Genomic DNA, 22602 nt, shown 5'->3' with positions numbered 1-22602 from the left:
TTAAGTCTGCTGGTGTGTTTAGAGGTAGACATAAAGTAGTCAAATGCTGCAGAAATGACTGTTCTGTACCTCATTATTGGAGAGCTGGTACCAAGGCTGTTTTCCGTAGGTGAAGATCTCCCAGAGAACAACTCCTAGACTCCAAACATCACTTTCTGTTGTGAATTTCCTGTACATGATGCTTTCAGGAGGCATCCAGCGGATGGGCAGCATGGTGTGACCTCCGACCTTTGGAGCAAACACAGAAATAAACAGAGAAAGTCAGTACAGCGCACAGGGAACAGATCAGAGAATGGAGATGTAAAAAGCTGGGAGGCATCTTGTATTCTGTTCTACGACATCATGCGTTTCAATTGCATGGTCATGCAGCTTTTTCAGATTTCTTGCACGCTCAGGCATTGCAGTACATTTTTAAGGAACACTGCAAACATTTCGCTTCTCAAAACTGCTGCCTGAGGCTTTTTTTCAGCGAGTGAGGTTTGATGGTATGACACAGAAGATTGCATCATCACTGCGAGTGTAGCTTCTGATAATTTGGTTTAGCTGAAGGGTGTACTGTTAAGAAAGCTCGCAAGATACACACTAATCTACTGGCCAGTAATAACAATTAGAGAATGAATGTGACAAACAAACTGTGATTGCACCAGAAAAACAATAATAGGTCAGTTTTTGTGATGCAGAAAAATGTAATCAGTCATGCATTTGTTATCCAGCACAAACTGTTGCCATATTCTGGATGTGCACTGCTACTGTCCCATGCGAGTGAAATTTAATTAATTAAATAATTGCATAATTTAAACTGAGCCTGTGGAGCCTGTTAAACTGCCGTATTCATTTGCAGTTTTTACTGTTCATAAACACTGATAGTTCATTTCAGCAGAGACTCTGCTGTTACTGCAGACTTGGATCAGGCTAATCGTAGCAGCAGAGGTCAGAGCGGCACCTTTTAATGCTGCAACGGAGATAAAAGGTGAGCGAACGCCTCAGCCATAAAAAACACACTAGTATGTAATTACAGCTCTATGTTTGCACTAAAAACAATATCCGTTTCTCACGGACACAGTTAGAATAACTCGTTCCTGTTTTCTCCTTTGACATTTTTCCAATCTTTTCTTGTCTCTGACTTTGGAACATCATTCTTTTACATGCTAACAGTAAATCCATTGTTCATTATTATTTAGCTTATTCCTGCTTAGAATTTATGCTGCAGTATATTTTGATGTCTTTTACTCAACTTAACATCAAACTAAAAACCAGAGTGTAGAGCACGCACAACTTAAAGATATCTGCAGGTTTTGGATCATAAAACTAACTGAAGGAAAAGTCAGACACTTTTTACGAGATCTTTGTCAGACATTGTCAATGACATCCCACAGCAGAACAAGCAATATAAAGACAAACACATTCACCGCTTGGGTGCTTGTGATCTGCGTGACTGTGAGTTAATCTGCTCTTAGAGAGCAGAGCTGGATAACACTGTCTGATATGTCGAACAGGGAGAAAAACAAGCCTCTTGAAAATGGCAAAACTAGTACACTGACACCAACAACATTGTGTCCCAATATAATAATAAATGTGAATTTATTTTAGTGACAGATTCACTGCACATGGAATAATTCAAAAACTCAAAAATGAAGTTCTAACTAAAGTTTTTCCAAATGATGTTTTACTGCACTTCATTCTTTTGTCGGAAGACATTAATGAGAAAGAATTGGACTTCATGAAAGCAGATCATACACTAGTTATTACCCCCATAAACATAAAAACACAATGTAGTGTTAAAGCTGGTATTTGCACAGTCGCTGTGGAATCGTTTCGAAAAGCTTCTGCAATGTCACAGCATTTATTTATGTCCACAGTTGCATTAATTTTCTACCAAGATCTTATATTGATGATGGGAGAGTCGGACAAAGTCTTCTCCAACTCATCCCAAAGATTCTCAATGGGGCTGAGGTCTGGACTCTGTGGAGGCCAATCCATGTGTGAAAATGATGTTCATGCTCCCTGATCCACTCATTCACAGTGTGAGCCCCATGAATCCTGGCATCGTCATCTTGGAACATGCCCATGCCAAAAGAGAAGAAAAACTGCATTGATGGAAAGACCTGGTCATTCAGTATATTCAGGTAGTCAGCTGACCTCATTCTTTGGGGACATAATGTTGCTGAATCTGACCAATCCCAGATCATAACCCTAACCCCTACAGGCTTGTAGACACTAAGCATGATGAGTGCATGATTTCATCCACCTCTCTTCTTATCCTGATGCAACCATCACCTTCTTTCATTGCTCCAGAGTCCAATCTTTATGCTCTATAGCAAACTGAAGCATTTTGTTTGTGATTGCCCTCACTGATCAGTGGTTTTCTTAGAGCTACACAGCTGTTTAGTCCCAATGCCTCAAGTTCCCTTTGTATTGTGTACTTTCAATACTTTCACTATTAAACATAGCATGAGTTCTACTATTGACTTCCTACAATCATCTAAGAGTTTGTTTTGACCACATTTGTTCTTCGGAGATGATGGTTGTCCGCTATTCTTCCAGGTTTCAATAAAGACTTGGACAGTTCTTAACTCAATTCTAGTAGTTTCTTTACTTGTTGCAGGCCAATAAATGACCCTTCTGAAACAGATTACCATCCTTTCCATGACCACAGGACTCGTCTTCCAACATGGTTGTTTAAGAAATGAGAAGCTCCTCACTGCATCAGGTAGGGTTCAATAAGTTGTTGCCAGCAGAAACATATTCATCACTGCAGTAATTATCCAATCGAAGGCTCCCTTCTATTTGCTTAATTTTAACTAAGTGAATAGAATGGAGCTGTCACCAAGTAGTGACAGCCAGTGTAAATCCTATTGATAAGATGTTACTGGCAACAAGTTTTCACCCGACTTTCCTTTAAAAAAAAAAAAAGTCTTCCAATTTATTAGAATATGCTGCAGTTGCACCTGCTTTAAAGAAATCAGTCAGTAAGACTGAATGTAACCACAAGCTAAAGAGTTGCAGCTCTCTAGTTGGGCTGCAAATGATGTCTTAGCTGGTAAGTCTTTAATCAATATGTAAATTCACTCCCTAAGTAACATCTATGTTAAATCTATGTTCAATCAGAGAGCATTGGACAGTGTACACGAGGACATGAACTCTCGCATCATGTTTAAGTAAAAACAATCTATTCATAATGTTTAATTCCAAAAACACAAATATCCATTTAAATGTAAAGATCAAGTTGTCATGTATTATCTACTCATGGTAGATATGCTGACTGTTTGCTTGTCTATGCAGTCCAAAATGGCCTTAACTTAATTTGACATTGTTTTTATTCTTGTAGAAAGTCAACTGTAGGTCATAGAGGTTTCAGAGAGTAAACATGCTAAATATGTCAGTGCTGGATTTTTCAGTCTGTTGATAAAGTAACAGCAAATGAAACCGAACCCTGTATACCGACGCTGATTTTCCTTTTTACTGCACCTCTTCTCTGCTCTCACTTCTCCTCCAAACATGAATCTATGGGCCGATCTGCACTCCGCTGCTCTGCACAGATAGCACAATCCATTTTCTGTGGTTTATGCCTGTTATTAATGGCTTGGTTCCCACACTTGGCCTGTTTCTATGTTAGTCAGTGGGTTATTTAATGGAGTAATAAAATGTGCACAGTCGCACAGATAGCCATCAGGTTCACTTTTACGTGTGGGAAAATGTATCTGCCTCCATCTCTGCAGCTCTTACTCTTCATAACCACCCCCTCGCTTTCCTGCCTGTAACACTACGTCTGCTGACTTGTTTGTCTGTGTATCATTCACAGTCGTCCCTCTATCTCTGTCACATCCAGATGTGGCGGGTTCATAATGAACGATGGTATGTGAACCTGTGCAGGGTCACAGTGTACAGTAAAATACACCTATATTGACCTTTTATTCCATTTGTCTTTCCTTTACTTGGCTCTGGCATTTTATTATTCTATCTGATGATGCTGTACTAATTTGCTGTAATTAATTTAAAAACTGGAAAGATTTTGAATAACATGTTAAAAGACCGACTAAACCATAAGTTAGTGAGTCAACAGCTATTCCAACAACATTAAAAAAATGAGAACACAGTGTTGGTTGGAATACTGTAATTGCATATTTTCCTGCTCATTCTAAACTATTTGAGAAACAGATATTTTCAATATGCTTGATTGTTTGTGTTACAGAAAAAAACACAGTGGCACATGCATTAACAGATATTAACAGTTATATTAAGCAGCAGTGAGTTTGCTGCTGGTAAATTATTCTCTTCTTTTTCTATTGATAGCTTTCTGACAGTATTTATTCACTGATGCATCTGAACCTGCTTCTATCCATTAGTCTTTTTGTTTTATTCATCATGGCCGATCATTTCCCCTGATGGACTGAAATATTAATACGGCGCTCTTGAACTGCTGAGCTACATCTTTTTAATGTTTGTTAACTCCCTGTGTGTTTCAGTGTATTCAGAGCAGAGACACTGAGGAGGGAAGTGAAGGGCAATGTCTTCAAAAAAGGCTCCAACAAGGCTGAATTAAAGACAAAACAGAGGCACGAAAACATGTGAAAGAGCAGGATGGAGAGAATCAGATTAAATCTCATTGTCATTGGGGAGAAAGGGGGCATCAAATATTAAGAAAGTCATGTTTACAGTGGAGCAGTGGGAAGACCGAGTGCTTTCAAAGATTCTCAGTGACACGTAGATGCTGCATCTTTCTTTGTCATCAGCTCATTCTCTGTTTTCTCTTTGCTGTCAGTGGCTTTGTCGTTAGTCTTTGTCTCCTTTGCTGCTCCCTTATCTTTCTCTCTCTCTCCCTCTCTGGTTCTCACCTTACTTCACCGTCTCTAAGCCGCCTGTCTGTCTCTCTCTGCCTCTCTGTCTTATAAATATGCATAATTTCAGCGAGACCGCTGCCTGAGTGTTCCAGGAAAGCCTCAAAAAGGAGGAAAAATAAAGAGGAGGGATGTGGGCTCTCTGTAGTGACCTCTTGGAGGCTGTGGTATCCATGGCAACTGCACGGGTTAAAAAAGAGAGCATTATGGGATGTGGTGTAGGAGGGGCTTATGTGGCCAACCCCGCCTACTCTTTGTTACACAGAAAAACCGTACCTTAATTGCCCTCTGTGTTGCTGTGGAAACAAAAACTCCTTCCAACAAATGCTGGTGTCTACGTTTGCCTCTTAGCGTGTGTGTGTGTGTGTGTGTGCTCAGGTGCTGGCTATACTTGTGGGGGCCAAATGTCCCCACAACTGTAAGAAAACCGAAAACAGTGTCACTTGTGGGAATCTCATTTTGGTCCCCACAAGTTTAAACAGTGTTTTCTTGGCCATGTTGTTGTTACTGAAAAAAGAAAAAGTGCAAAAACATTTCTTTCTGGGTTAAGGTTAGGGTTAGGGTAAGGGTTAGGGGTTAGATATGAATGGGAGTCAATGGTATGTCCCCACAATGATAGAAAAACACAGTATGTGTGTGTGTGCATGTGTTTTCCCAGGAGAAATGAGCTCCTAGTCAGCTTCGATGCAATAAAGTAGTTGACATATAGTTTTAAACTACATGTTATTTATTTTCATGACACTTAATTGTACAACTTCCTAAAACAGCTAATATATTTGTCACTAAAACACAACCAAGAACTCATATAAAATATTTATCTGGCCTTTACTGTTACACGTTAGTGAAATGAACAAAATGAATATTGCGGCCAATTTACTTCTAATGTCTCATTACAGATTCAATAAAAAAAGAGTTGAACTCATGGGCTTTGTTCGAAATTACCCTTTTATTTACTCTTTGACTGCTCACTCTACACTTGTTTTGAATTCTTCTTAATTCACACCTTCTTGGCTTCTTCTTTATAGCAATGGCACCCACCGCTCATGAGTGCTGTAATATATAGCCCGATCCAATTCATCCAAAATGATGTTTAAACATAATTTCTCAAAAATAAAGTAGAAATAATCAGAAGTGGTCACTGTAACATAAACCAGTAGGGCTATCTGTAAGAATTTCATGTTTCTGTGCGTCAGGATATCACTGAAAGAAAACACTGAAGTGGAAAAATGGAACTGGGAACTAACGCAGAAACGTGCAGTGTCATAGTCAAATGATGAAAAATCATTTTAAAGTGGTTATCACACTCGCTTACAAAGAAAATTACTCATTTGGTGCATGAGCCAAAAAAGGTTTTCTGACTGCAGTAGATTATCTAATTGCAGTACTGCAGGTTACCACTGGGATAAATTAGTCTGAGTGCTGGATCTTAATACATGAATGGCCACAGCTGTGTCTGTACATTAATGTCTGAAGACTATGAGACACCCTATCCTCATATTTGAACTCTATAAAGTCACGTACCTCTGTGGAAACAACACAACCATGGCTAGAAGTAGAGAGCACTCAGAAATGTCAAATTATGCCATAAATCATTAAAAACAAACAAACAAAAAAAGCCGTTTTCCAAAAATTGATAAACCCATGAATCAACATGTCAAACATTTTTCCAAGTGCCTGCAGGTGTTACCAGTACTGGACAAAAATATTGGCTCCACATATTGTAGATATTTTTGCTTTTTATACTTTCGCAGCTTCTATAAACTCAACATCGTTTATACCACTCTACACATGAACTCCAGAAAGACATTTCACCATGCTGGATGTAACTTTGAACAACCTGCTGACAACAGGCTCCTCTCTGTTATTTTTGATCCATTCTATATTTATTTTATTGATCAGGAATGCTCTATTTTTCTCTCACTATCTCTATTTGTTTCCATACTTGTCCTCTCTCTTCTCTGTGTAAACAGTTGGTTGCAGGTGAGTCAGTCTGGCTTCAAGGTTGTGCCAGGGAGCACATGGTTTTACTTTTACAGGATCTTTGATTGCTTTATTTTTGGCATTTTTTTTAATCAGACATTTAGAGTGAAGACATTTTGATACATCATGAATTTAAGCTGCGATGTTGTCTCTACCCTAAACCCTTATCCCAGCTGGTCGAGGTAGATCATCTTACTCCCTGAGCCTGGTTCTGCTGAAGCTGTTTTCTTCCTTCTTGTTGAAAGTGAGTTCATTTTTTTCTCCACTGTTGCCAAGTGCTTGCTCAAAGAGAAACCTTGGATTTGTTGGGCTTTTCTTGAGAAATTCTGACATGTCTTCACCTTAATATGTGAAGTACATCAAGATTAACATATGTTGTGATTTGGCACTGTATAGATAAAATCTAATCAAATTGAACTCAACTGAAATGAGCTGAATTGAATCGAATTAAACTGAATTAAACGAAACAGAATTGAATGGACCTGAAATGAACTAAGATGAATTGAACTGATTTGAACTGAACTGAACTGAATTATGCTGAAATGAATTGAAATGAGTTGTATTCAAAATGAATTGAACTGAATTTGGTTAATTTTCTCAACAGAAGTGCCCATCACATGCTATATTCACTAACTGTTGGAAAGCTGAAATCCAGTGATTCTTTCTGCTTTTACAGTTTCGAACTCTGCTAATTTTCTGCTGTAATTACGACTTTTTTCTTTCAAAAGAAAATACGCCTGTCAAACCTACTGGTGGTTTTTGGGGTTCAGACGGTGAAGACCACTGTCCACTTTAAACACTTACAGGTTCACATGTAGTTTATATGTATGGTAGGTTTACATGTTTTTATGTACTTTTGATATGTGGGTTTGCTATATCTCTAAAGAAAAATAATAGTTGTGATGTAGTAGTAATAATAGTGATGATAACTAACAATATATGTGTGGTAGGTTTCAATATGAATCAGAAATTTCATCTATGTGTTTATTTGGACCTTGTTCCTGAGACAGCAATGTTTTGTTTGGTAATGCTGAGTCCTGCACAGTTGGCTGTTCCTCTCTGGTCCTCCAGGTGCCCCATTAGGATGCTGTGTGTCTGTGTTGGTCGGGACTCAGAGATGGGTTGTTTAAAAAAAAAAAAAAAAAAAATGAAACACCCGGCAAATGACTCTGCAGAGATTGTTTAGCTCTGCTTTCCTACCAGTGTTTCTCTATAGTCTGTCAGCAGCGTAAAACAGTCGAATGTTAATTTTCATTCATTGTACACATTTGGGCATAAAATCCCTTTAGGGAGAAAATGAACAAACTCGCTGGAGTGTACCCAGTGTGTGCATTCACCCTCCCTGACCAACAACTAGCTGAGCCCCACCCACACACACACACACACACACACACACACACACACACACACACACACCCGTTCACCGAAAAAGGCCGCATGGAAAGGCTCAAGGTTTGATTTGAGGCATCCTGTGCGTCTTGTAAAACGCCTGTCAGGTTCATTGTGTAACAGGGGATTCAATGACGTCACCGCAGCCCCTTCAGTCCTACGCCTCTGCTTCTATTTCCACACACACACATGCATCAGCACTGGGGGGGGCTCCGATTCTTCTATGACTCATCTTTCCTCCTGTCTGACGCAAGAGCATGACTGGGTCTCCACACTCTACACTCACCCCCACACACGCAAATGCATCAACACACACTCACTCACACACACACCTCCGTCTCTCCTGGATGCTGAAACGTGGCAGAATCACTGTGTTTTACCTCCCACCATCCTGTACCTCTCTTCTGTTTTTCTCCTGTCTGTCTACCTATCTGTCCTTTTCTTTTTTTTGTCATTTCGTGGCATTTCCGGCTCTGATATGCTGCTCGGCGGTTGTCTAAAGCCACGTCTCCTCTATTGTTTGTTTCTTACTGACTCTCCTGTACAATGTCTTCTCTACAGGCTGCCTCGCCTCCAACACCTCCCCTCTCCCACCTCAGCGCATGTTCCTTTATTGCTCTATTACTTCCCCTTTCTCCTTTTGTATATTTATTTGTGTCTTGTTTTCTCCCTCCCTGGCCTCCCACTCCTTTTCCCTCCCTTTCTTTTCTCGCTGCTACTCCACCCCCCATTTCTTTCTTTTCTCTCCTCCATCTCTTTCCCTCCTTTCATCTCGTCACCACCCTCCTGCCTCCATCTCCATCTCTCTCCTTTCTCCCCCTCTCTTTCTCTGCTACCGCCTCAGCATACTAAACAGAAGTTCTCTGATTACTTTTCTTCCTGAGAAACGCTGGATTCAACTCCGCCACTGCCTTCGCCCGTTGCCATGACTACAGCCTCAGCACTTAGCTTTACTGAGGAGGGGTGAAAGGAAGGAGGGGGAGGAGGGGCAGAGGTTGATGTGTGTCGTCACGCAGAGATAGTACAAAGGAAAGCCACAGAGTAGAAACCTTAATCTTTTCTACATTTTTAATTCGCCATATACGGCCAGACATTCCGAATTTTTATCTCAACGGTGTTCAGAAAAGGACCGATGAAAAGTAAATTCTCCATTTCTCGAGCAAACAGATTGATTCTGGACATGTCGATCTTGTAGTTTGGGCCTTTATAACATTGTAGTTTTTCTGTCAGGTCATGAAAAGCTTAATACTTTAGGGGAAAACATGCAAAAACATGATTAAAGAGCAGCAAAATAGAGTATCAACCATAGGTAAAGCCTCTTTCTAATCATCAGAAATCTATTTCTAGTGTAATTTACATGCATTAATTGTTTAAATATGATCACAATTCAATGTAAAATATGAAAAGAAATCCAAAAGCAGGCTATGATCTGGATAACTTTTCCTACTAAACCAAAATCTGTATTTCTTACAACTGCACTGAGCCCTTCTTTTCCCAAACCAAATTCTGCATATGAAGACATAAAACACGTCACTCAGTGCTGTTACTCAGTGATAAATCTGATGTATAGTAATGTCATCTTTCTCAATGATGAAGTCATTATTTATCCAAAATAGAGATTTTTCTTGTCACCGAATGGTTGCTCTTCCCTCATTTTCTCTTCCTCCCTCCTCCTCTGAGTCCTCTGTCACTGTCACTCATGTCAGTTTGTCACAGCAGATGGGTGAAAGGGCAGGAAAAATGGACAGTCACTATCGATCAATCTATACGATTTATTAGATTTTGGGCTTTAGGAAAGGTGACAGATTGCTGCGCAGAACAGGACAAGAAAAACACCGGCAAACTCTCAGCAGTCCTATGTATGCCTGAGTTATCTTGACAGTGCAAGTATAGCTTCAACACACACATACAGACAGACACACACACAAATGTGCAGCTACATTAAAAAAAAACAAATGTAGCTGCATTTCTTCTCCTGTTCTTTTTGCAGAGTGGTCCTTTTTCTACATCACCTCTGAGATGGTTTATATTGTGTCCTCGTTCCAACTCGCTGACCTGCACTTGCAGCGTGAAAAGATCTGTTGTCTGCACTACTGTACGACATGCATGGTGCGACCCTGTAGCCTACATTATATATAACATGACTCATAACGCTGTAGTCTGGAGTCTGACACAAGCGCCACAAAAAAAGCTAATCGTAATGTTATGTTACTGTTTTACGATTTAAATATTTCAGAACGAACCAGACAATATGTACATTTTAGGAATTGTAGGAGGAAAAAAATGCAGCAGATTTGGGTGATTTGAACAAATGTAACAAATTAAGCATTTTCGGGGAACAGATATTACAGGGGCCCTTTCTTGTGCAATCTCCAAAGTCCTAATAGACCAGTTCTGCCCCTCCGCAGCCGTCTTTGGATGCCAGTTATTTGGCATGAACAAGACCAGGTCCCGACCCAAATGAGCGGGGATTTAAGTCAAAATTGCAATTTTAAGTGTGTCCGGGACATAAAAACTGCATGTCTAGAGTCACTAATCAACCCTGATTGAAAAAAGCATCAACAAATGTTTAGTGACCTTGCTGGAAAATAAGATTTAAAATGTGTTTGTCTCCACAGGTTGTAATTGTACATGTGCACGGTTTCACAGCATTGGGCTTGCGTCACTGCGACTACACAAATAGCTACATGTTTCCTGATTTACTTGTTACAAAGCAGACTAATGTTTTTTTTTGCAGGAAAGAGCAGGGCATGAGTCATACAGTTGAAAAGTTTAGCATTACTGAATTCTCCTGTAGATTTCTATTAGGATTCTTTAAAGCTGGAGTAGGCAGTACTTGTACTTGTAATCACTGGGCAGAAATTCCGCACTAACCTCTCTGCATGTTATAATTCAAGTGGTCTAAGAGGAAATTCGACTTCGGCACCTCCTCCTGGTTCTGTTTTCTGGCTTTAGAAAATGTAACCAGTGACAGGAAATTTAAGCCAATCACAGAGCTTTTAACCAATTAGATGAGATGTTCTGAATTGCAACAAAATCCACAGAGAAAAGAGGACGCTGTGGGGCATTAGGTTAGATAAAGTTGGGTTTGAATTCCAGCGGAAGCCACAAATGCATGTTGACATTTAGCTTGAATTTCCTCGTGCGCTTGAAATAATGACTCGTGAAGGGAGGTAAGATTTCTGCCTGCTGCAGCTTTAACTGATGAGCCTGTTCCTATAATGTCTCTGTCATATTAGTTTACTTTTCAACATCAACATAATTAATGTGCATGTCTTGTTTGCCAGTTGCTTAGTGTACAGCAGATTCCTACATTTAAAATGAACCCATGTATATCAAAAGAATCCAGAATAAATTATATTATATAGATATATAACAAAAGATCAGTGACAGAAAATGCTAGAGACCATAGACTACACATACTATGACATAAGTGACAAAACAGGTTAATTATTTTCCCTCTCCTTGATTATTCAAGTACTTAAAGGATGGGATGTTTAAATTCACTGCACTATAAGACAGCAGGCGTCTTACTGTAACCCTGCAGGAGTCCTTCAGTCATGCCCATGCAGAGGAGTAGCAGAGAGGGACCCATGCAGCAGGGAGGAGAGAGGCAAGAAGAAGGGCCAAGAAAAGATATCGACACATACACCTACCCTGTAGTAGTCAGTGCTGTAGACGTCTCTGGACATGCCAAAGTCTCCGATCTTTACCAGCAGGTTCTCACCCACAAGGCAGTTCCTTTAGAACGACAAACACAAACTAAGTACAGAACTGTAACAACGAAGTGGAGATGATGAGAAGAAATAAAGATAGTTTGATCTACACTGTAGAGTGTTAAACTGCTACTACATTTATTAATGTATCTCACAAATGTATAGATGTCAACTATACATATTCTACAATGTTATTAGGGTGCAAACTTGGCCAGGTTAATCAAGAATGAGCAACTTCATTTATTGAATAAAGAAACTGAAATAAGACGGAAGAGAAAAGCTTTCAATAGTTCTTATTTTTGTGAGAGTTCATTCAGTCATTTGCTGTTGTAGGAATTAATCAGTCAATCAGTGAAACCCTGTCATGTCTGCTGTATTATACATTATCTACACATGTAATCATTTTTTCTGAGTTATTTATTTGTTTTGTTTGTTTTACGCTTTTGTTCCCTCTCTTTTCTTGTTTCCCTACATGTGTCTTCTGGCACATGCAAGGCTGTCAGTGTAAATAAAAAATTGTTCCTCGTGGCTTGTCTGATAGAATAAAGCTTTAATGAAAGTGTTCCTTTACTGGTTACTCTGATGGCTATACTCTTTTTTGGCTGACTGTTTCAAACTCCTTGATTGTCAAGTATTAAACTGGCCAATACTGGCGCAGCTTTGGTTTTTACATTTATAAATGACTGAATTTGTCAAGTGTAGTCTAAGCACATCCAGAAATGTGGAGGATGACCAAAGGAAAAATGATCCATTAATGGATATTTGCATTTTATTACAGTCAGAAAAATGCTTTTAAAAGTTTTTTTTCCACTTTGTCATTAGCAGGTCTTTCATGAAATTTAAAGGGTCGACATAAATTTCCATGTGTAATGACGTGCGCATTAGTACCGAAACAAGTAAACACAGTGTGAAGTAATGACGTAGGTGACACACCTGGTGGCGAGGTCGCGGTGCACAAAGTGCTGTGACGCCAGGTAGACCATGCCAGATGCTATCTGCTGGGCGATGTGCAGCATCTGAGACTGAGTCAGCTCCACTGGTCTGGTTGTTTGGCCTTCTGCCATCAGAACTGCATCCGGACCGTGAGCCCTGTGAGGGAACAGGTGGGAAATTGCCATGTATCATTTGTATTTGCTGTGAAGGGTTGCTTCAGCTATCAGCCTTGTGTCAGCAATCTTGGAAAAAAATATTAGACCACCCTTGTTTTCTTCAATTTCTTTTTCATTTTGATGCCTGGTACAACTACTCAGGCAAGAAGAATACAATGAACACGACAAAAAATGCAGCTGATTACATAATATGTTAGATATTATTTGACATGCTTAAGCTTAATTGTATTCCCAGAGTAGAGGCATTTCATGTCATAAGCAGCACTGCACATGCAAAGGCCTAGAGTGGTTTCCTGCTTATATCGAAGTCATAGCACAACTCAGAAGTTGTCAGCTCTCACATAATGCCTAAAACAAAAGAATTATGTGAAGCCACAAAGGCAGATATCTTGCCACTACTGAAAATTGGCATAAGTGAGAGACAGGTAGCGAAAAATCTGAAGATCTCCAAGACAGCCATTCATCACACCAAGAAAAAACAAGCTGAACATTGAACTACCAAACTGCTAGCCGGTGGCAGCAGGAAACGTCTTTCTACTCCACGAGATGACTGTGCACTCATCCGTTCCTGTGTCAGGAATTGTCATCAGATCTCCAGGGACTTCAAAAATGAGTGGACACTGTGGAGAAATGTGACTTGTTCGGCAAGGACAGTTCGAAACCAACTTCTTAAAGTTGGTCTGAAGTCACACAGGACACGGAGGAAGCCCTTCATTTATGAAAGGCAGAGGAAAGCCAGTTACTCTTGGTAACTGGGGATCACAAGGATTGGACTGTTTATGATTGGACTAAGGTTCTTTTCAGTGACAAATCCAGTTTTCAGCTGATGCCCACTCCAGCCAACTTATTGGTTAGGAGGAAGCCTGGAGAAGCTACAAACCAGACTATCTTGCCCCTACAGTAAAACATGGGGGTGGATCAGTGATGATCTGGGGTGGTTTCAGTTTAGGTGGAACAGGGCAAATGCAATGCTGTGAAGGGCGAATGAACCAGGACATGTTTGGGGCTACTCTTGAAAACAGTCTTCTTCCATCAGCTGGAAAACTCTTTCCTGGCTCCAATGACTGGATTTTCCAACAAGACAATGCCCCTTGCCACACGGCAAGGTCAGTTTACCCCTGGATGGAGAAGCAGAACTTTGGAACCATGCCTTGGCCTGCTCAATCACCAGATTTGTATCTAATTGAAAACCTGTGCAAAATCATCAAAGCCCAAAAATAAAGCCAATTAGTTTGAATTTGTGCAACAGAAATAAACTGCTGTGACAGCAGAACAATGTCAGAAGCTGGTGGCGAGCACGCCAAGACGCATGGCTGCAGTCATTGAAAACAATGGTTATGCAATCAAGCACTAACTCCTGTGTGGATCATGTGACTGAAACAGACAGAAAAGAAAACATGATGGCATGCCTAAAAGCGCTGTTTTTGGCAGTACAATGCCATTGCTATTGATGTAAGTGATTTTGGCTATTATCAAGAAAACCATGGAAATGGCTAAATATCAGCTCTGAAATAAAACTCTTTTGAGCTATTTTTGTTGTTATCATTATATTTGTCCAAACAAATTTACCTTTTGTTGTGCCAGGCATTAAAATAAGAAATTGAAGAACACAAGGGTGGTCTAATAATTTTTTCCATGACTGCATATAAAATACTACATCTGTGACAGAGACTTTATGAGGCTAAGCTGGATTCTTGACAACGAACTAATCTTCAACTGTACCATCTGCTTAGCTTATTTACCACATTAATTTCATGCAAACATTTTAGAGAAATGCACATTTTTCAATACAACTGTTGCCATTTTGGTGACATTTCATATAATGAAGAGGAGAGCCATGCCTGAGGAACTTGTTGAGATCTCCGTGTTTCATGTACTCGAACACCATGATGAGAGGGTCGCTCTCCACACAGACTCCATAGAAAGTGACAATGTGTTCATGCTGAAGGTTGGTCAGCAGCTCGGCCTCACGGTGGAAATCCTTCCTGGCATTTTCACTGGCCTCTTTAAGCGTCTGCGTGCGCACACACACACACACACACACACACACACACACACACACACACACACACACACACACACACACACACACACACACACACACACACACACACACACACACACACACACACACACACACACACACACACACACACACGTAAGAGTGACATTTTAATAAAGTGACAAATGAAAAACTCACACATTATGCCACGCACAGTATTTGCAATTAGTCATTTTCACAGTGGATCCAGTCTGCTCCAATTTATTTGGCTGATGTCCACTAGGAAAAAAAAAAGCCTTGTAAAAGTGAGTTACAGCAACTCGGCACACTGAGTGTGAAATTACTGGCACCGAGCAAGGACTAATACAATGGCATAGCAGGGGAAAAAAAAACAAAGAAGACATTTTATATTAATGCAAGCCATTACAAAGTACAGCACTGTTTACATTCATTATATTCCCTGCTTCCCTTTGAAACTAATCTTTGTCCCCCTTCCATGAATCAGGAAATCTGTCAGGGAAGTTGTGTAATACAAGCATCTATGACAGAGACAGAACAAAGACTGTGTGTGTGTGCAAGACAGATAGAGCAAGAGAGAGTTGCAGGAAATGAAAGTGATATGGGCTCTGTATTAAATTCACATCTAAAGAAGAAAAATATAGAAAATTCCTCTTGTCCTACATGAATAATTGATTGTTCTCCTACAGTATATGACATGGATATATGTGAGCTTTCCACTGTGTGTGTGTTTGTTTGCCTGTCTGTGTGCTATAGTAAGAATGCAGGTAAAAGCTCTTATTACAAATCCAGACCTAAAGGACAAAGAGAAGTCACTAATGAAAGCTCAGGAAGAAGGAAATGACCTGTGACCTTTAATCCAGAACGCTGAGATGCCAGAAAATGAGACAGAAAGCAACGACACCCAGCCAGATTCAACCAATCATGTTCCATGAAACAGAGGCTTGGTCATGTACATTACAGGCTGTAATGTGATACTGCATGAGGATGATGTGGTGGATTATTACAGTATAGATGTGTATGAAAGCCTGTGTTCTGATCGCAGTTTGAAATGTGATATTGAACATGTATGGGAAATGCAAGTTAGCTGAATGAGCTGACTTTCCCCTGCTGAGTTTTCACATTCTGTGAGTGAAACTGTCCCTGTAATTCATCCAATCACATTTATTTTTTTGCGATTATTGGATTTCAATAGCGGTTATAAATGATTGTCAGTAGGTAAGTAGTAAAAAAGTCATTAAAAACAAAGCTTCTTTGGGTTGCTATGTTGTCAAAAATACTTCCATTTGTTTATTGGTTTGTCCTGTATTTCAAAACATTGTGCTTAAAAATGTTGGAGGCCCATTATCTTTTTTAATTTTCTTACAAATCTCAAAAAATTACACCATTTATCAGAGCCAGAAACTGTGAAAACAGGAAGAATTGTTGGATTTTTAACTTTCCACTCTTTTAACTAATTACGTGTAACAGAAAATTAACCAAAAATACCCCCATTTTTATAAAATAAATAATTAGAAATTCAACTTTTGTTTGCCTCTTCTTAGAGTTATCGCTACTTCTAGACTTGGTTGTGCTGTTTCCATAGAGGTGCAAGACTTGATACTGGAGAGAAAAATGAGTCCACAGTGGCTAAAAATGTGACATGAGCACAGAGTGCCAATAAACTCCTTGGGGTTTCTCAGTGTCTAAGAAGCCAGCAAAAAGTGATAAGAGGCAGAAAGTGTGATACTGGAGGAGGATAAACACCAGACACGACCTGGCAACCCAGGCTTTGTTCTTATAATGACTGATGACTTGTTGTAAAGGATAAGAAAAAGATTTAATAACTACTGAAGGAGCATTTACAACTTAGAACACTTTGCAAAGGTCGAACTAATAAACGCTGAATTAGAACTGGCCACTACACAGAGCATTAATTGATGATTTAATTTAGATTTTATTTTAGTTTATGTCTGAATATTCTTTAAGATTACTTTTATGCAACAAGATGTACACACAGTTTCATATTATCCCAAACCTCTGCAACCTACACAGAATCACTGTGTGTTCATGGTAAGGGAAATCTGGAAAACGAAATTTGCTTAAAGAAAACAAAAATCTTATTCACTGCTCCACTGAGCTAGGTCAGCAAGCTGTTCAATGCATCAAATGACTTGCACAACAAATATTAATCATCGTATTGAGCAAAAGACATAAAATCTGAATTTGGGAATGTTGCAACAGAGACTTCCCTGTAAGCCAAAAACTTCTGCAAAGAAACTATCACGCCCTGAGTGGCTGAACTCAAAGCCGCATGAATTCCAAGGCCAAAAGCCATAATATTACACTGTTAGTCATCCAGTCTGAGCGCACTCTGGTCCTTGGACAAATAAAAAGCAATCAACAACCTCTAGCTCGGGACTGTAGTGACTCATTTACATGTGTGAAGGCAACATTATTGAAAGTGCTTGGTGCTCATGATTGATGGGATGCCAGATTGTAAATGTGCTTGTATAAGCGTGCCGGTGTGCATGTGCATATGCATATTTTTATGTGTGTGTGTGCACTTGTTACAGTGTGGCCGTGATCGATGGCACCTCAGTATTTAATATACAGTAACGGTAAAACTTGCTCCTGTATTATGGATGACTGGCTGATTGATGGCCAACTCGAAAACCAGGACCATTAAGCTCTATTAGTGAGTGTAGGTTATTGTAATGCTGGTATACAATAGAGAACATGTTCCTGTAATGTTGCACGCATGACAGAGTGCAATGTAAGTACAATATAGTATGTTTAAAAGAAATTACAAATTATATATTAATTTCAGCTTGACAGGTCCCTTTATCCTGAACAGTGGAGATGCAGCTGCAGACGAGTCTCAGAGCTGCTTCCTGTACAAAAGAAGAATTTGTTGCAAGTTTAAAGAGAAATGTCATAAACAAAATGTAAAGAAAATTAAATTAGTGTTCCACAGGATAATAAAATTAAAGGAGTACCTATTTCAGAGAGATTCCTATATACTGTAGTATGACATTAATGTTGCTTTGTTAATAAATTTGCGCCCTTTTATTGCATTGTTGGAGTCAGAGAAGGTAGGAGCACACTCAAACATATATGTAACGATACATTGTTTCTCATTTAGTGGCATCTAACCATCCTGAGAGTTTTGGTTTTTGAAAACAAACCTCAGATCGACACCTAAATGTGTTACAGAAACTACAGGAGGAGAAATCAGCCTGGATATGACGTCCTGAGGTGACGTTAGGACCCTTTGTTTCCATGGCAACATTTTGGACAAACACACATTCTGAGTAGACCGAGCAGTGCTTTATCTGTGTAACAAAGGAGAAAAGCCACACCTGGAGAAAATGCTGATTTCACTCAAACACGATGATGTGAGCTTTAGTTTCATTTACCATTTGATAAATCTGTGGCTTAGATTTCTGCTTCTCTCACAGCAAAGTGGAGATGAATGGAAATAAAATGATCTCCTTACAGAAATAAGGTCTCAGTTACTCTGGATTATCCAAAGTGAACTTCTTTCTACCAAAGATGAAGGCCCTGTTAGTTTGTATTGTAATTTGGGTGAACAGGTCTTTCAAAATTAAAATTTATTTGAAAAATCTGTTTCCATCATCTGTTGATGCAGCAACAAGTAGACAGCAGGATCGGTATAACGTGCTGTAAGCCAGTTGTACATTATCTAATTTAAAAAAAATGTGATGAATTGAGAGTTAAATCCTTGAAGAGACTCTTGACTGGCTGATTTGCCTATATCGACAAAAGCACACCTATGGTACTTTGAGAAATACAACTTGTTCTTAGTTTGAGTCAAGTGCTGATTATATAATGTTTTGCCAGATTTGACACGCAGTCAGCAGCATACAGCATCTTGTTCTACAACCAAGAACTCTGCTTTCCTGGATTTTCAGGTGCATATTTTGCAGAGCACTCAGACTGAGCTGAAGCTAAGCTGGCAGCAGACATCAGCAGACGCTTTAGAGCTAAGCTGGAGGCAAACGGGAAGAGAAAAGAAGGTGGAGGATTTGAGAGGAGGAAACTGTCAGGATGAAGCCAGAGGAGAGAGGGAAAGTACTGCAGGTGAGAGCTGGAGGTGGGAAAGACAGGAAGTAAAGGGGGGAGGTGGAAGAGGATGGAGCGAGAAGGGGGTCTTTCACAAGTCATGTATTGTTAATGAGAAGTTCTTCGCCATTCATATTCTGTTTCACTGCAGACTAGCAGAGAAAGCAGCCTGGGTGGAGAGATTGATGGACAGATAGTTGTGATGGGAGGATGCGCCCTGGGAAACATTTCAGTTTAACCCCGGAAGCCAGTGGTTTTTGAGTGTAATTCCATCTCTTTCTTACAGCGAAACCCTCGAAAGGAACGTCGTTCCAACAATCGCAGAGGAAATGGAGGCGAACATAAATTCTAAATACTGTACAGACGCCAAATGAAGGATGGCATTTCAAAATGCCACGTATCCATTTCAGGAACATAAGATTATCTGCCGTGAACTGCTCAATATTTTTAATGTATTTCAAGCATCAGATCTCACTGAAAAATATCGCGGAGTAGGCAATAACTTCAACTTCAATAATAACAATGAACGCTTTATTTTGATGCCATCAATCATCCTGCTGAACCAGGGATTTTCAGAAATATCTCATTTTGAAATCCGACTCCTTATGAATTGAAAACTGTTCATTTTAATGGAGACAGGATGTTATTTTGAATTTCTTTTACAAAAAACACCTATCCTTCTAAGTTTGGACCTTGGTTTACCAAATCTATGAACATGAATGGACACAGATGTTTCTCTGCAGTCAGCCACAGAGCAATGGCATGTATGAACAAGACAACTGAAAGTAGCCTGAAAATGGACACATTTAGAACAATTCTATAGAAAACATTAAAGAAAAGATCAATAACAAAAACTGTCATTTATTTTACTGATTTTAACCATGGCTTTACTATGAAAACGGCGTCTGAAGAGAGGTGTGTTGATTTCTTTGCATCTAAAATATTCAGAATGAAACCTTCTGGATTACCTTGACAGCCACCAGTATCTTCTCCTGGTCAGGTGAGAGGTTGTAACACTCAGCCAAGAAAACTTTGCCAAAGGCGCCTTCTCCCAGCTCTCTCTTCAGCACAATGTTGTGCCTCTTAATATGCTGGACGACTGTGGAACAAGGACAGACAGAGGAAGGCATCTTAATTTTGGCCATTATGGTTTAGAAACACTGTAGCTGACACAAGGTTACAAACACAGTGAAGCACAGAAACACTGTAGATTATATATCTAAAGATTCCTGATGTTGTGGCATTGTGTCAAGTACTGTTTGGATATTATTAGTTAGCGACCATGTGGTTTGTGATTGTGTCAAAACAAGTCAAAACATAAGACTCAGTGACTTAACACATGAATAACATGTTTGATTGTTGTCAAGTTATATGAATCAGGTGCAAAAATGAAAGAGTGAACATCTCTAGGTGGTACACTTACTGTGTAATTAAAGAAGAAAAGGGGAGAACATCCAACACACCTTGTTCTTACAGCGTAATTTAAAGCATTAAACAATAATTACTAGTTACTTGAAATGCAATTACTTCTGCTTGATCCAGCAAATATCTATGCATCATATTATTACTTGACTTTGTTATATTATAGATTGTCCTTCTGGGGTGACAATGGAAACCTTTAGAGAAGGTGCATTCGCTTTCTGCTGCAGAATATTCATTATAAGCTGCTGCAGTGCAGGACAAAAGTACAGCCCTATTTCTCTCCTTGTTCTTATTTCATATCACACAAGGAGACATGATAATAAATCCCTGGAGTGTAGTTGTAATTAACTTCCCCTCTTTTATATCATATTTTCTCCTACACATCGCAGTAATTTCTGTTAATGAGTAAAGCTACAATGTGCATTGTTCATTACACAGTAATGATAAGGAATGAGGGCTGTAATATAACATGTGGCTCTTCTCCTCTTATTAGCCTTTAACTACACAGTAAGAATAGCTTATTGACTTTTCCGAAACTTCAGCGTTGTTAACCAGTCTGATGTAATCCATTGGTATCCAGTCTTTGCCAAAATACTTTTTCCTCCCGTGAAACACCTAGTTGTTTCTACTATTTTCTTGAAACCTGTCAGTATTTTATTAGTACCTTTAGTCATACAACAAATTAATCCTTCTAATTAATTTGTCGCAGCCTGGGTGTTACGGGTGATCTTACTCCTTTTTAAACAAAAGCTGCAAGGCGTTAAAAGCTACCAAGCAATTTCTGGCTATTTTTCTAAAAAAAAAAAAAAAAGCCAGTGGAAAAAGATGTTAAAGTTTCCTTGTCACAATCCACACACAGGTACAGTCCTCCTCCTTGAGTCACATTATCTCACTCAGTTTTGCTTTAAAGCAAAAAATAAATAAAAAATTGGCATCATTATTTAATGCTGGATGTGTGAGGACAGTTTTTTTTCAGCAGCGTAAATGTTTTATGGCATCATTTCAACATGCTTTGCTTATGTTAGATATAGACGGGACATTCAGGGCAGGTCTAACCTTTGTTAGACCTGAGAAGTCATGTCACTCTGAGAAGTCATGAAGCAAGATGGCGGACAACACCGACTATGAGCTATGAGCTCAGGAAGGAAGAAAGTAAGGAAGAAAGCAAAACTAAAGAAAGTAAATTGGATTATTGACAATTGACAATAAGAAATATACCATAGGGGTGTTTATTGACTTAAAGAAAGCATTTGATACAATAGACCATTCCATATTATTGTTAAAGTTGGAAACATTTGGTATGAGAGGGATAGTATTAGATTGGATGAGGAGCTATTTGCAAGATAGAGAACAGTTTGTGGAGATTGGTGGTAGTGAATCTGAACACAGGAAGACTGTTTGTGGAATTCCGCAGGGTTCTGTGTTGGGAACAAAATTGTTTATTCTTTATGTTAATGATATATGTGAGGTGTCAAAGTTATTGAAATTTGTTTTATTTGCTGATGACACCAATTTATATATTTCTGGATATGATATAAAAGCTTTGACAAACATTGTTGAACAGGAACTGGTTAAAATTAAGACATGGTTTGAAGACAATAAATTATCATTAAATGTAAACAAGACAAAATTTATGATTTTTGGCAAGAGGAAAAAAAGGGAAGAAAATGTTGTATTGTCCATAGATGGAATTAAAATAGGAAGGGTCAATGAACTCCACTTTTTGGGAGTAACATTAGATGATGGTCTAACTTGGAAAGCCCACATTGCACATGTAAGGAAAAAAATGTCAAAAAGTATTGTTATTTTAAATAAGGTAAAGCACATATTAGATTTTAGGACAATGAGGACATTGTATTGTGCACTTATATTGCTCTGCTCTATATTAGTTACTGTGTGGAAGTTTGGGGAAACACTTATAAAAGTAACAAAAAACCACTGTACCTCCTACAGAAGAGAGCCATCAGGATTATTGATAGAGTAGATTATCGGGAGCACACAAATATGTTATTTTTTTATTCTAGACTATTGAAGTGGCAGGAATTACTTCAGTTACATACATT

The 22602-nt window shown here is 39.1% G+C and overlaps 1 protein-coding gene across 4 annotated transcripts in view; it reads right to left on the bottom strand.

The window, feature by feature from the left end:
• ntrk2a (neurotrophic tyrosine kinase, receptor, type 2a) overlaps nt 1–22602 on the bottom strand; it is a 106269-nt gene that overhangs the window by 7549 nt on the left and 76118 nt on the right. For 2 of the 4 annotated variants that reach the window (XM_022199091.2, XM_051951180.1), the window contains 5 exons: nt 20086–20216; nt 14874–15046; nt 12857–13012; nt 11858–11948; nt 70–228 (listed from right to left, as the gene is read on the bottom strand). In XM_022199091.2, coding sequence (XP_022054783.1) covers nt 70–228; nt 11858–11948; nt 12857–13012; nt 14874–15046; nt 20086–20216 — 710 coding nt within the window. The remainder of the gene's footprint in view (nt 1–69; nt 229–11857; nt 11949–12856; nt 13013–14873; nt 15047–20085; nt 20217–22602) is intronic. The other 2 variants (XM_022199092.2, XM_051951181.1) reach the window with 1 other exon arrangement.

This window comes from Acanthochromis polyacanthus, chromosome 7 (assembly GCF_021347895.1).
Source record: "Acanthochromis polyacanthus isolate Apoly-LR-REF ecotype Palm Island chromosome 7, KAUST_Apoly_ChrSc, whole genome shotgun sequence".
Taxonomy (NCBI): Eukaryota; Metazoa; Chordata; class Actinopteri; family Pomacentridae; genus Acanthochromis; species Acanthochromis polyacanthus.
This window is presented reverse-complemented; position numbering and strand designations above follow the sequence as displayed.